At 40.2% G+C, this 15,886-nt stretch overlaps 1 protein-coding gene across 1 annotated transcript in view; it reads left to right on the forward strand.

Moving 5' to 3' along the window:
• PCM1 (pericentriolar material 1) overlaps nucleotides 1-15,886 on the forward strand; it is an 866,960-nt gene that overhangs the window by 564,889 nt on the left and 286,185 nt on the right. Inside the window, 2 exon segments of the mRNA XM_030191464.1 lie at nucleotides 9,847-9,951; nucleotides 10,200-10,337. Of these exon segments, the coding sequence (XP_030047324.1) occupies nucleotides 9,847-9,951; nucleotides 10,200-10,337 (243 nt within the window).

Below are 15,886 nucleotides of genomic sequence, written 5' to 3' on the forward strand. Positions count from 1 at the left end.
TTGTACAGGGGCATCAACACTTCCTTTCTTCTGCTGATCACACCTCTTTCTATACAGCCTAGCAACCTTCTCGCTACAGCCACCGCCTTGTCACACTGTTTCGTCGCCTTCAGATCCTCTGATACTATCAGACCAAGATCCCTCTCCCCCTCAGTACCTATCAGACTCTCACCACCTAACACATAAGTCTCTCTTGGGTTTCTACTCCCTAAGTGCATCACTTTGCATTTCTTCGCATTGAATTTAAATTGCCAAAACTTAGACCATTCTTCTAGCTTCCTCAAATCCTTTTTCATGCTTTCCACTCCCTCCCGGGTGTCCACTCTGTTGCAAATTTAGTATCATCCGCAAATAGGCAAACTTTACCTTCTAACCCTACGGCAATGTCACTCACAAATATATTGAACAGAATCGGCCCCAGCACCGATCCCTGAGGCACTCCACTACTCACCTTTCCCTCCTCCGAGCGAACTCCATTTACCACCACCCTCTGGCGTCTGTCTGTCAACCAGTTCCTAATCCAGTTCACCCATTTCGGGACCTATCGTCAGACCATCGAGTTTATTTAAGAGCCTCCTGTGGGGAACCGTGTCAAAAGCTTTGCTAAAAATCTAAGTAGATTACGTCTATAGCATGTCGATGATTTAATTCTCCAGTTACCCAATCAAAGAATTCAATGAGATTCGTTTGGCACGATTTCCCTCTGGTAAAACCATGTTGTCTCGGATCTTGCAACTTATTGGCTTCCAGGAAATTCACTATCCTTTCCTTCAGCATGGCTTCCATTACTTTTCCAATAACCGAAGTGAGGCTTTCCGGCCTGTAGTTTCCAGCTTCTTCCCTATCACCACTTTTGTGAAGAGGGACCACATCTGCCGTTCTCCAATCCCATCGAACCTCTCCCGTCTCCAAGGATTTATTAAACAAATCTTTAAGAGGACCCGCAAGAACCTCTCTGAGCTCCCTCAATATTCTGGGGTGGATCCCGTCCGATCCCATGGCTTTGTCCACCTTTAGCTTTCCAAGTTGTTGATACACACTCTCTTCCGTGAACGGTGCTCTATCCACTCCATTCTCAGGTGTACTTTTGCCAGTCCCTCTCGGTCCTTCTGCAGGATTTTCTTCAGTGAAAACAGAACAAAAGTATCTATTTAGCAAATTGGCTTTTTCTTCATCATTATCTACATAGCGTTTCGCTGTATCTTTAGTCTCACAATTCCCTTTTTAGTCATTCTCCTTTCACTAATATACCTGAAGAAATTTTTGTCTCCCCTCCTTACATTTCTAGCCATTTGTTCTTCCGCTTGTGCCTTCGCCAGACGTATCTCTCTCTTGGCTTCTTTCAGTTTCACCCAGTATTCCTCCCCGTGTTCCTCTTCTTGAGATTTTCTATATGTCTGGAACGCTAACTCTTTAGCCTTTATTTTCTCAGCTTTTTTCTTGGAGAACCATATCGGTTTCCTTTTTCTCTTGCTTTTATTTACTCTCCTTACATAAAGGTCTGTGGCCCTATTTATTACTTCTTTCAGCCTGGACCACTGTCCTTCCACTTCTTGTACGTCCTCCCAGGCCATCAGCTCCTTCCTCACGTATTCCCCCAATTTACTAAAGTCAGCACGCTTGAAATCCAGGACTTTGAGTTTAGAGTGGCCGCCCTCCACTTCAGCCGTCATATCAAACCAAACCATTTGATGGTCACTGCTTCCCAGGTGTGCACCCACTCGGACATTTGACACACTATCCCCATTTGTGAGCACCCAATCCAGCGTCGCTCCCTCCCTCGTGGGTTCCGTCACAATTTGTCTGAGCAGAGCACTTTGGAAAGCATCCATGATCTCTCTACTTCTTTCCGATTTTGCAGACAGAACCTTCCAATCTACATCTGACAAATGGTTTGTCCCCTATTCAGAGCCCAACCTTACCTCCTGCTGTGTAGTGATTAAGTCTCAATGTGTCAGCTAAATGCTTGTTATCAAGGCAATTCTCTGGATGGGACCAGAAATGGTACAGTCTGGTCAAAGAATTTTCAATTGATTTAACTTTCAAAATTGCCCTAGAATATAAAACTTTCCTTGTTGTAATTTAAATCTAAATATTCCCAATAATTATATCAGTTTCTACAATGTAAAATGCACTTTAGAGCCTCAATACAATGCAGTTTAAGCAGCCTCCCTCTCTATCAGAGCTTGGCAGGAAGAGAAAGAAAGAAAATAAGAGGTTTCACAGGGCAAATTAATTAATTAAGCAATAAGCATTAAATTAAAGAGAATTTCATGTATCTCACCTATAGCCAGAAAGTTGAGAAGTTTGGAATTTAAAAGGTTAGAATTTACTTTACTTTTGCAGGAGTTTGGTTTAGGTCAGCACCTGAGGAAAGTTACAAACAAATGGTTTGTCCCCTATTCAGAGCCCAACCCTACCTCCTGCTGTGTAGTGATTAAGTCTCAATGTGTCAGCTAAATGCTGTTATCAAGGCAATTCTCTGGATGGGACCAGAAATGGTACAGTCTGGTCAAAGAATTTTCAATTGATTTAACTTTCAAAATTGTCCTAGAATATAAAATATCTAAAATATAAAATTATCTACGGCGAAGCCACAGGATACATGACAGAACTCATAGACCTACCAACCAGAAACACAACAGGATCAACACCTAAATCTCCACTACCCAAGCTGCAAGGGACTCAAATACAAATCAACCTATGCATCCAGCTTTTCCTACATAAGCACACAACTATGGAACGCATTACCAAAAGCCGTGAAAACTTATGATCACCTAAACTTCTGGAAATCATTAAAAACCTGTTCAAAAAGGCATACCCAACCGACCCAACTTAAATGCCTGTACCGTGCAACACAACGAAACCAAAGCTCGTAGTGGACATATAATAACTCTTCCTCTCTACGGTTCCCTAATGTGTCAGTACACACGAACCTTATTCTACCACAACATTACTGTATTTGTTCATACCGGAATTGGCGAACGCCTTTACGGTACTATGTAAGCCACATTGAGCCTGCAAATAGGTGGGAAAATGTGGGATACAGATGTAACAAATAAATAAAATGAGAAACCAGAGACCTGTGGCTTAACTGTACTTCACTCTCATGACAAAGGCACAACAGTGTCTTGGCAAAGTGTACAGAGATCATATTTTTCCATCTCAGGTTTATCATAACTTATACCCAGAGTTTGATGTAAACATTCTAATTGACAAGTATGTTTAAGCTTCATTAAATAAAATGAAAAACAAGGGGAAACCACCTTTCTGAAGACTGCAACAGAGCCAATTGCTTATCAGGTTCTCATCCTGATACATTTTACTAACTGAAATGGAGGATATATAAGTATAATAATATTATATGTTGCAAGTCTACTCTTACAGAGTGTGAGATGTCAAACAATGAATGGAAGAAGGGAAGAGACCTCAGGTGAAATTACAGCACAGTTGCTGATAGACCTCATACTAGAGGATCACCATAGATCAATCATTGGTCTCAGCCCAACCTCCTCCCTTAATGTGGAAAAAATATTTTTTAAGGTATTTTTTAAAGACATATGCTAAATGCACTGTGTGCAAAAAAAACTCAAAGGACATAAAGTGCATAAAAACCACTTAGCTCAATGCAGCATCGGAAATGGGGTTCCCCGCCCAACGGACCCGTTTCGCTGGAGGGGCTTCTTCAGGGGAAACAAGAACACCCGATACAACAACACTGCTTAAGTGGAAATCGCAGAGTCATTTAGAGGGGCATAATCGAACGTTGCCAGCCAAATAGATCACCGGCGATCTATGTTGGTGGCGGTGCTACAGCTGGCCGGAACCGTATTATCAAAAAAGATGGCCGGCCATCTTTTTTTTCGATAATACGGTTTAGCCCAGCCAAATGCCGTGGAGTTCGCCGGGTGTTTGTTTTTCGACGATAATGGAAAGTTATGTCGGCCATCTCAAACCCCGGCCAAATTCAAGGCATTTGGCCATGGGAGGAGCCAGCATTTTTAGTGCACTGGCCCCCCTGACATGCCAGGACACCAACCAGCCACCCTAGGGGTCACTGCGGTGGACTTCAGAAAAGCTCCCACGTGCATAGCTTCCTTACTTTGGGAGCTGAGCCCCCCAAACCCAATACCCACAAATGTACTGCACCCACTAAAATTGCTCCAGGGACCTGCATACAGCCTCTAGGACTTATTGCTGCTGTTAACTTTGGCACACCAGTTCACACCTGAAGACTAATCTCTCTGAAAAGTCCTTTCTTGAAATAACCACGTTTACTCACAGTTAACTGCAGATCAGAGATTGTGCCCCACTGGCAAAGAGTCCCCTAGTACTAAGATTAGCAGTAGGTCAGAGCTGGCACAATGGTGTACAATGCCCTCTTTCAGCACCATTCAAGGTAAAAACTACGTTCTCTAACGTGGGTAACACAGGAAAGGGAACTAAAACTGGCTTACAAAAATGGCCACTACCGCATGGACTGCAACAGGAAACAAAAGAGGGCACACTCTGACCCAGTTAGCAGGGGGGAAAAGCACCATGGGAGTACAGCTCAGTACCCTACACCCACCACAATGCATTGCTAATGTGACTCTGCAGGGCACCTAACAGAAAAGGTGTCACACTCACCCGAGAGCCACATTGCAACCAGGGAAAAGCTGTCGGAGGATACAACACATTCTGCTGTCATGGAGGTGGGTACGGCATTTGAGGCTGGCATACAGGCTGGCAAAAAAGGTTTTTAGTTTATTTTTTTAGTATGGAAGGGGGTTGGTGACCACTGGGGGAGTATGGGAGGTCATCTCCCATTCCCTCCAGTGGTCATCTGGTCAGTTGGGGCACCTCTTTGAGGCTTGGTCGTGAAAATAAAAGGACCAAGTAAAGCCGGCGAAATACTGCTTAACACCGCTTTTTTTTTTTTTCATTATCGGCGAAATCCGGCCATCTGGCAGCCCCGCCCATGTCCCACCTTCACTAATCTACTGACACGCCCCTTGAACTTTTGTTGGCGAAGCGACGGGAAAACGGCGATGCTGTCAAAAATGCCACTTTCGATTATACCGATTTCGCTGCTTTTAAGAAATCGCCGGCCATCTTCCGATTTGTGTCGGAAGATGGCCGGCGATCACTTTCGATTATAAGCTGGTTAGTCTGCCTGACTTAAGGCTCAAAGATGGGGCCCATCTTTGAGCCTTGAGTCAGGCAGACTAAATTTTTATTTTGTCTTTTATGTATGTATGTTTCTTTGTAACCTTTGTTGGGAGAACAGGCTAAATATTGAAATAAATAAATAGCATGAATCTCTAACTGAGATTTGGAGCTGGAGCAAGAACCCCATGACCTATGACTGTGGACATCCTTAGTTACTACTACCAGTGCACAATAAAATGTTTTCCCATAGCACACTGGTTGAGAAGCACTGTCGTAATCAGTTAAGCTTTTGCTGCTGGAATATATCATTGAAGTAGACCATAACTGGGTATGTGTGGGCCATCTAATCTTTATCTGCTTTTATTTGTGAAACAGTAATACAGTGTGGATTCTGAAAACTAGATAGGCCAGGTGAGTGCATACAGCTAGGTTGGGAACCACTCTTCTAGCTCCTCATTTCATTGAACTACTTATGATTTTAAGTCTCATTCTGAGTAGAGTAAAAGTGGACTAACACAGCTACCACATCAAAGGTAATCAATAGAAATAAAATAAAACATAGATAAGAAAATAGGTGATGCCTTTTTAATTGGACTAACAATACATTTTTGATTAGCTTTTGAAGTTAACCCTTCTTCAGATCAGAAATAAGCAGTTATTGATAAATAATAGTATATACAGTGGGGGAAATAAGTATTTGATCCCTTGCTGATTTTGTAAGTTTGCCCACTGACAAAGACATGAGCAGCCCATAATTGAAGGGTAGGTTATTGGTAACAGTGAGAGATAGCACATCACAAATTAAATCCGGAAAATCACATTGTGGAAAGTATATGAATTTATTTGCATTCTGCAGAGGGAAATAAGTATTTAATCCCTCTGGCAAACAAGACCTAATACTTGGTGGCAAAACCCTTGTTGGCAAGCACAGCAGTCAGACGTCTTCTGTAGTTGATGATGAGGTTTGCACACATGTCAGGAGGAATTTTGGTCCACTCCTCTTTGCAGATCATCTCTAAATCATTAAGAGTTCTGGGCTGTCGCTTGGCAACTCGCAGCTTCAGCTCCCTCCATAAGTTTTCAATGGGATTAAGGTCTGGTGACTGGCTAGGCCACTCCATGACCCTAATGTGCTTCTTCCTGAGCCACTCCTTTGTTGCCTTGGCTGTATGTTTTGGGTCATTGTCGTGCTGGAAGACCCAGCCACGACCCATTTTTAAGGCCCTGGCGGAGGGAAGGAGGTTGTCACTCAGAATTGTACGGTACATGGCCCCATCCATTCTCCCATTGATGCGGTGAAGTAGTCCTGTGCCCTTAGCAGAGAAACACCCCCAAAACATAACATTTCCACCTCCATGCTTGACAGTGGGGACGGTGTTCTTTGGGTCATAGGCAGCATTTCTCTTCCTCCAAACACGGCGAGTTGAGTTCATGCCAAAGAGCTCAATTTTTGTCTCATCTGACCACAGCACCTTCTCCCAATCACTCTCGGCATCATCCAGGTGTTCACTGGCAAACTTCAGACGGGCCGTCACATGTGCCTTCCGGAGCAGGGGGACCTTGCGGGCACTGCAGGATTGCAATCCGTTATGTCGTAATGTGTTACCAATGGTTTTCGTGGTGACAGTGGTCCCAGCTGCCTTGAGATCATTGACAAGTTCCCCCCTTGTAGTTGTAGGCTGATTTCTAACCTTCCTCATGATCAAGGATACCCCACGAGGTGAGATTTTGCGTGGAGCCCCAGATCTTTGTCGATTGACAGTCATTTTGTACTTCTTCCATTTTCTTACTATGGCACCAACAGTTGTCTCCTTCTCGCCCAGCGTCTTACTGATGGTTTTGTAGCCCATTCCAGCCTTGTGCAGGTGTATGATCTTGTCCCTGACATCCTTAGACAGCTCCTTGCTCTTGGCCATTTTGTAGAGGTTAGAGTCCTGACTGATTCACTGAGTCTGTGGACAGGTGTCTTTCATACAGGTGACCATTGCCGACAGCTGTCTGTCATGCAGGTAACGAGTTGATTTGGAGCATCTACCTGGTCTGTAGGGGCCAGATCTCTTACTGGTTGGTGGGGGATCAAATACTTATTTCCCTCTGCAGAATGCAAATAAATGCATATACTTTCCACAATGTGATTTTCCGGATTTAATTTGTGATGTGCTATCTCTCACTGTTACCAATAACGTACCCTTCAATTATGGGCTGCTCATGTCTTTGTCAGTGGGCAAACTTACAAAATCAGCAAGGGATCAAATACTTATTTCCCCCACTGTATGTGCATTTGAAAGCATTTCCACTATAAAGAAACTCCCAACAGATGAATACAATTTTAAACAAAAGAACACATATTTCATCCCACACGATGGACAAAACAACAAACTGGACAACTACATAGAAAGTTTCAGGCATAGGGTAAAATCATAACTTTCCAGCAAAGAAAAGAAAATTCTGAACAACGTTACTCCACCAGAAGGAGTGGCCATAAAAATCCTACAGAACACCCAACATATTGTCATCAAACCTGCAGACAAAAGAGGCTCTGTAGTGATTATGGGGACACATAATATGTCGAAGGACGAAACAGAGAGCTCTCAGACAACACGTACTACAGGAAACTAACTGAGGAACCTATGCAGAATTATTCAAAACAACTTTAAGATTTTATCAAAACACTTCCAAAACAAGTATAGCCACGTCTGACAAAACATACGAAACCATCCTTCTGTGGGCCTACATGCTACCCCAAAATCCACAAACCTGGAAACCCTGGCAGACCAATCATATCTGGTATTGGCACACTTACGGAGGAAATATCTGGACTTCTAGAGGGGATTCTGAAACCTTTGTGCACAAGACAAACAGCTTCATACAAGACACCACAGACTTTCCGAACAAATTAGAAAATATCAAGCGGTTACCACCAGGTACCCTTCTGGTCACAGTGGATGTAGAATTGCTATACAGCAACATTCCCCATGCAGATGGCATAATTGCATGTGAGAAACTCCTAAAAACATCCACCCTAGACCACCAATACTCGCCAGAAACTATTACAAAATTAATGAAATTTATTCTAACACACTATTTCCGCAAATCATGGGCACCAGGATGGCACCCCAATATGCTAACCTCTTTATGACAGAACTGGAAGAGACATTTTTTAATACATATCAGACTAAACCCCTCAGATACTACAGATATATTGATGACGTTTTATGACTTGGACTGAGGGGGAAGAAACTCTAAAACAATTTTACAATTCTTTCAATACATACCATCCTACAATCAAATTCAAAATTGACTGCTTCCCAGAAAAAGTCAATTTTTTGGACACCACAGTTTGTCAGCAAGGGCTATTATACAAACATCTATATACAGAAACCCGCAGGCAAATGCAGTTACCCTCCACAACTCTAGCTTCCACCCTTCACGTAACAACAAATGCATTATACACAGCCAAGCCACAAGATACCACCCTATCAGCTGTACCCAGGGGACATGATAAACACCTCAAAATCCTGACTGAATCATTCAAACAAAAGGCTACAACCCCAAAATCTCTCCTCCCTTGAAACACCCAGGGAAAACCTATTACAGTACAAGGGAAAGAAAAGCCACAGACAGGATCCCCCTTATAGTGACATACAACCCACAGCTAGAAAAATTGAGAAAAATCATAAAAGATCTAACAGCCACTTCTCCAGGAGGATGAACTGCTGAAACAGATATTCCCATCCCCACCAGTGCTGGCCTTCCGACAGCCACCTAGCTTAAAACACAAACTAGTGAGAAGCAAATCCCGATAGACACTAAAGAAGAGAATGGCAACACATCCTTGCAATATATCCAGCTATAGACAATGCTATAACATTTCACAGGATCCCACATTACTTCACAAAGGAAAAATATTCAACATAAGGACTCCTTCACATGTTCATCTTCCAATGTGGTATATATCATTCAATGTAAAAAAGTGTGAAGCGTGCTATATTGGAGAAACAAGATAGATCCTAAAGAAGAGATTTAATTTACATAGACATCATATGAAAAATGCCAGTGCCTACCAGGATGTCACTTCTGTGGGACAGCACTATACAAAAACCAGAACACTGTATCAATGATTTTATGGTGAGAATACTAAAAGGAAACTTTAAAACAATACAGGAACATAAGACCTTTGAAGTCAGAATGATTAAATATTTTGACACCCACACAGAGATCTGGGTTTTCTAGCCCATTATAAACCATAAACTTGTACTGCTTTGTCACCCTCTTATCACCATGCATATCTCCCTGTCTTTCATCCACTGAGCTCCTATATTTTTAAACCTTACCCACCCCACCCTCTTCCTGTGAGACTTTCATTGGAATGCTTTGATGTTTCACTTATATACTGTTACTTATCACATTGCTTATTTGTGATCTGAAGAAGGGTTACCTTTGAAAGCTAATCAAAAAATGTATTGTTAGTCCATAAAAAAGGTATCATTTTCTTTCTTTTCTTTGTTTTATGTTATTTCTATTGATGTCTCATTGTGAAAACACTACACTGCCCAATGGCTACTTCACTGATAAAGAAAGATGAGGTATTGTAATGGAAGAATATCCTCGTAGTCCACTATATTTAAAGTACATTATTAGATAATTATCTCTTGAATAATTCCTCACTATACTTTTCAGGAAACTTTTGAAAAGACTGGATAAAGGACCATGGTCAGCTAGATGAACAAAATGAAGTTGATAATGCTAGCACCTTGTCTACATCTTCAAATTTGAACCTTTTGCAAACTGATGATCTTGGTAAGAGTTTTATTTTATATTGGAGCTACTATGATATCTGAAGTACCAAACTTTTGTTCTTATTAAAAGAAATGTTAACACATTTCTGAAATGCTTTGCAGTTTGTTTTAACCATTCTCAGTTACTAACATTGACTTAACACTTGCTTTCAGTAATACCTTGTTGTATAGGATTTGAAAATGTAGTTTGTAGCGGTAATCCAAATTTTAAATCTTCTATTAAAGCATGTGCTTTTGTTTTAAATGCAGGCAACACCGTAATTCACTTAGACCAAGCATTGGCTAGAATGAGGGAATATGAGCGCATGAAAATAGAGGCAGGAAATAACATGGACTCAGAGGGCCGCTTCAGTAATCTAGAGGGTACAACTACTGATAATTTAGAAGGTATTTGACTGGGAAACGTAAATAGACAAAATAGTCATGTCTAGTTTTTCTCTTTGTGTTGTGTAGGCAATATATAAGTCTAACAAATCTTAATGTCATATGTATTTTTACACTTCACTTATTTTTGTCTTGATTTATTTATCATGGGTTAAGGAGTCATAGTAAACACCAGAAAGTAGAAAAAGTCCCCTACGAAAAATGCAGAATAAATGAAGTAGGAAAGGACCAACAAAAAATTGAAAAAGGAAACCTTCAAGTCAAAGAATGACAAGCATAAGTTTATTATGATATTTAAAAAAAAAAAAAAGGGAACTAAGATGGCCGCCTGACCGGTTTGGTGGGAAGACGCTCTGATCAGTTTTGAGCTACAATTATTTCCTCAAAATGCCACACTCTAAAAGAAAGGGAACGCTGAGATCGGTTTCCTCTACCTACTTCAGCGTCCTCGCCGCTACAGCCGACATTGGAGCGATTCTACCCCGGCGTCTCCAGGAACTTGCAGGGAGAGGACCCCATAGCGGGGATTCCGGGAGAAGCGGCGTCCCCGCTGGGAGAAGAACCTCCCTGTCTCCACCATCTTTCTCAACTGCACCTCCGTTTCCAGCGTCAAGAGCGCCCTGGAGGGAAACCCCACTGACTCCGGAAGTGTGTCGGTAGGGGAGACCAGAGAGGATCCAGCACGCAACAGGTGACGCGGCCTGCTGAGGGAGCTGGAACTCCTTCAGCAAAGAAAACGGAGGTGACTCTGGAAACGGTATGGGGGATGTTAATCCGGATTGATTCTACACTTCAGAAGACCTCAGGTGATGTAGGAAATCTTGGCACAAAATTGGAAGGTTAAAACTAACTGTAGAATCTGTGAAAGCAGATTTCTCAAACCAAGTAGCAACTCTTCAAAAAGAAATGGAATCAATTAAAGATTTCAAAGCTGTAGTCGTCAAAGATAATATAGATATAAGAAGGAGAGTGGAACAGATTGAAAACTATAATAGACGCCTTAATCTCCGTTTCCTAAGTTTTCCTATTTTAACTGGATAACTCCGATGGACACACTTCGAAGATATTTGAATGAAATATTAAGAATTCCTCTTGAGGCCATACCCCCGTTAATAAACTTTACTTTATTCCTAGACCTAGAGGAGAATTAAAAGGTGCAGGAAAAAAAGATATTCCTGACTTACAGAATATATCTGAGATTTTGGAACAATCTACCGACACAATAATTGACAGAGCTACATTGATTGTATCACTGGTTTTTGAGCAAGACTATATACCATCTTAAGACTATATTTTCGAAATACGAAGGCCCAATTTTGTGGCTCTAAAGTCTGGATTTATCCAGATGTAACTAAACAAACTCAACAAAAAAGGAAAGCGTTTCTTGCTCTGAAAACAAAAGACAATTGATATTGGGGGTTCTTTCTTTTTGGCGTATCCTTGTAAATGTATAGTTAAGCTGGGTCAAACAAAAATATACACATTTTTACCGGAACATCTAAAATCGTTTCTGGAACTGAAACAACTGAGATAATGTATAAATAGACTTGGAGTATAGGCAGCCTTGTTTGTTTACTTATTCCTAATAACTTCTTTAAATTCTTTTCTCCCTCTCAAGATAATGGGGTCTAAGAAAGGCTAAATTATTATATTTGTATACTGAATTTTTCTTCATTATAGATGCCTCAAATAATTGATTACATTGTAATTTGAAGATATGGTTATGCTTATGTATAAATTTTCTTGCCTGTATTTCTGACACAAGGGTATCCTTGTTAATTACATTTAAAATAATAAAGACAATATAAAAAAAAAAAAAATGATATTTAAAAAAATGTCAACAAGTGTGCTTAAAACCAATTCTCCAAAAAAGTAGGAGTTCAGAAGGAGACAGAAACAAAAAAAAAGGCAAAGATCTGCCACAGAAATAGCAAACCAAAAGAAAAAAAGCAGATCAAAAAAGACAATAAAATGGAACAGGAGGGTAACAGAAGAAGTGGTTTATTACAAGGTTACCCGACGTGGCCACGTTTCGCCCTCAGGCTGCGTCTGGGATACAAAAAACTACAAAATAGAAATACATAATGAATAAAACAAACATCACATAGTATATTTTATAATAAAACATATCTAAAAACACAAATCATATAAGATAAAAACAGATCAAATCTAAAAACATAATACAATAAAATATAATATCAAATCAATATCAGTTACAAATATTCAGATTAAATATGCATGCAATAAATAATTTAATACAAGACATAAGATAAAAATATCACACAAATGTATATGAACAGAACTGCATAAGACAGATAGGTGGAGATATACAACACTAAAATAACTGAATGATTGTACATACTAAATATCACCTACCTAATATCTTTGATTGAAATTTGTGTAATCTGATCTGCCTAATGTTGTTAGCTTTAATATTTAAAGGGTATTTGGTATGTTGCAACAGTTAAGATTGAAATAGATGATTGTATATCTACCTATTCAAGTATCAGTAAAGAGCACTGGATTACATGCCAATTGCGCTGAGTGTTTCTCAATTGATATTGCTAAATTCTTTCTAATGATACAATCATCAGGGTATATATGATTGCAACAGTAATGATTTAAATAGATGTATGTACCGTATTTTTCGGACTATAAGACGCACCGGACCATAAGACGCACCTAGGTTTTAGAGGAAGGAAATAGGAAAAAAAAATTTTCCTCTTTCCCTCCTCTAAAACCTAGGTGCTCCGGTGCGTCTTGTCCGGGTTTTGACCTCCGGCCCGTACTTACAGGATTCCATGTTCCCTGGTGGTCTAGTGACGTCGGGGGCAGGAAAGAGCCCCCTCTTTCCTGCCCATCGCGCTGCTCTCCGTGCTTCTCAATGCTTTCTGACGGTCTCGGCGAGATTCAAAATGGCCGCCGAGAATCTCGGCGGCCATTTTGAATATCGCCGAGACCATCAGAAAGCATTGAGAAGCACGGAGAGCAGCGCGATGGGCAGAAAAGAGGGGGCTCTTTCCTCCCCCGACGTCACTAGACCACCAGGGAACATGGAATCCTGTAAGTACGGAACGGAGGTCCAAAAACGCTACCTTCGGACTATGACGCACCCCCCATTTTCCTCCCAAATTTTGGGGGAAAAAAGTGCGTCTTATAGTCCGAAAAATACGGTATATCTACCCATTCAAATAGCAGCATAGAGTGCTGGATTGCCTGTGAGCTTGCTGAGTGCTTCTGAATCAGTATTGCTACATCCACCACAAAGTTTTTTCTAATGACACAATCATCAGGGTAAATGTGTTTATTACAAACAGTAAGCACGTTTGGTGCGTTGCAACAGTAACAATTTCATTGATGTTTGTATATCCACCCATTCAAACAGCAGTAATGAGTGCTGGATTGCTTGAGTTGTGATTAGTGCTTCTGAATCAGTTTTTTTTTTCATGGTCACTGTGTAGTTCTTTTAATGATATCAGGGTAAATGTGTTTGTCACAGAACAGTATGATGTTTTTAGGTAGTGTTCACGCTAAAGTTAATTTCTATTGATTTGCGTTGCTATCTATCATTAGAACATGGAAACCCGTCTAATAGGTATTTTCACTTATTCTTACTTTTAACAAAAAAATTGCTAAATATAAAGTGAATATTAATTTCAATGTGTGCATAAGAGATGGCGATAGAGACCAAGCATTGTGAGATTTTATTTTATTTTGTATTTTTAGGTGGTTATATGACTACTTTTAGGGGTTCACTTTGCTTTTTACCCCTATTAGATAGGTGATATTTAGTATGTACGGTCATTCAGTTATTTTAGTGTTATATATCTCCACCTATCTTCCTTATGCTGTTCTGTTGATATATATTTGTGTTGATATTATTTTTTTTGTTGATATCTTATGTCTTGTATTAAAATTATTATTTTATTGCATGCATATCTAATCTGAATATTTTAACTGATATTGATTTGATATTTTATTGTATTGTTTTTAGATTTGATCTGTTTTTATCTTATATGATTTGATTGTGTTTTTAGATATGTTTTGTTATAAAATATACTATGTGGAGTTTGTTTTATTCATTATGTATTTCTATTTTGTAGTTTTTTGTACCCCAGATGCAGCCTGAGGGCGAAACGTGGCCACGTCGGGTAACCTTGTAATAAACCACTTCTTCTGTTACCCTCCTGTTCCCATTTTTTGTCTTTTTTGATCTGCTTTTTTTCTTTTGGAGTTCAGGAGGACGACTCAACACAGTGCCGTGTTTTCGGCCTAACTGCCAGTGTTGTTCAAAGTACTTAAATAAAAGTAAAAATAATGTATATTTTAATACGTAAGTAAAAGTGAAAGCACAATGTTAAAAACACATTTAAATATGTACTTAAGTTAAAGTATTATTGCTTAATATAATACCTTTTGAGTAAAAAGTAAAAGTACCACAATTACAATGAATGCAAATATTGTTAATGTTTTTATCTCAACAACTTGACTGCTCTGCAATTCAATCCACTTTGCTTTTAGTAAGACTCAGTTTTTTGAAATTAACTGTCATTCATGCAAGTGTGCTTGTGAGTCATTAATCCAGCACAGCTAAAAAACGTGTTCAACGACTTCACTAGCAGTCTGACAAAAAGTTCTTTCAAATCAGATCAGGCTGCAATATTACTGATGTCTTCTGACTTGGTCTGCAGGTATTGGTCAAGGGAATCTGTCTGAAACACTTGACTTCTGTATCGCAAAGAGTACTTTATTATCATTATTGTCATTATCTGCATTAAAAGTAGTGCTGTTTAATTTATCACTTGCATCTTTATCTTTATTATTATTATTGTCATGCTGTCCAATTACAAAGAAAGCTTTCACAAAGTTGGAATCACATTGTCTGTTCTCTGTCTCATCAGCTCGTAAACTTTGGAGTCATCTTTGACTCCTCTCTTTCCTTCTCTGCACATATTCAACAGACTGCTAGAACCTGTCGTTTCTTTCTCTATAATATCACCAAAATTCATCCCATGCTTTCTGAGCACACTACAGAACCTTTATCCACACTCTCGTCACCTCTTGCTTAGACTATTACAACTTGCTTCTCACAGGTCTCCCACTAATCCATCTCTCTCTCCTCATCAATCTGTTCAAATTCTGCTGCATGACTTATATTCTTCCAGTTTCGCTATGCTCCTATATTAGCCCTCTCCTCAAGTCACTTCATTGGCTCCCTATCCATTTCCGCATCCAGTTCAAACTCCTCTTATTGACTTACAAGTGCGTTCACTCTGCAGCTGCTCAGTACCTTTCCACTCTTATCTCTCCCTACACTCCTCCCCGGGAGCTCCGGTTCACTGGTGAATCTCTCTTATCTGCACCCTTCTCCTCCACTGCTAACTGCAGACTCCAACCCTTTTGCCTTGCTGCACCATATGCCTGGAATAGACTTCCTGAGCCAGTACTTCAAGCTCCATCTCTGGCCGTCTTCAAATCTAGGCTAAAAGCCCACTTTTTTGATTCTGCTTTTAATTCCTAACCCTTACTCACTTGTTCAGTACCCATGTTTT

The sequence above is a fragment of the Microcaecilia unicolor genome, chromosome 2, assembly GCF_901765095.1.
Source record: "Microcaecilia unicolor chromosome 2, aMicUni1.1, whole genome shotgun sequence".
Taxonomy (NCBI): domain Eukaryota; kingdom Metazoa; phylum Chordata; class Amphibia; order Gymnophiona; family Siphonopidae; genus Microcaecilia; species Microcaecilia unicolor.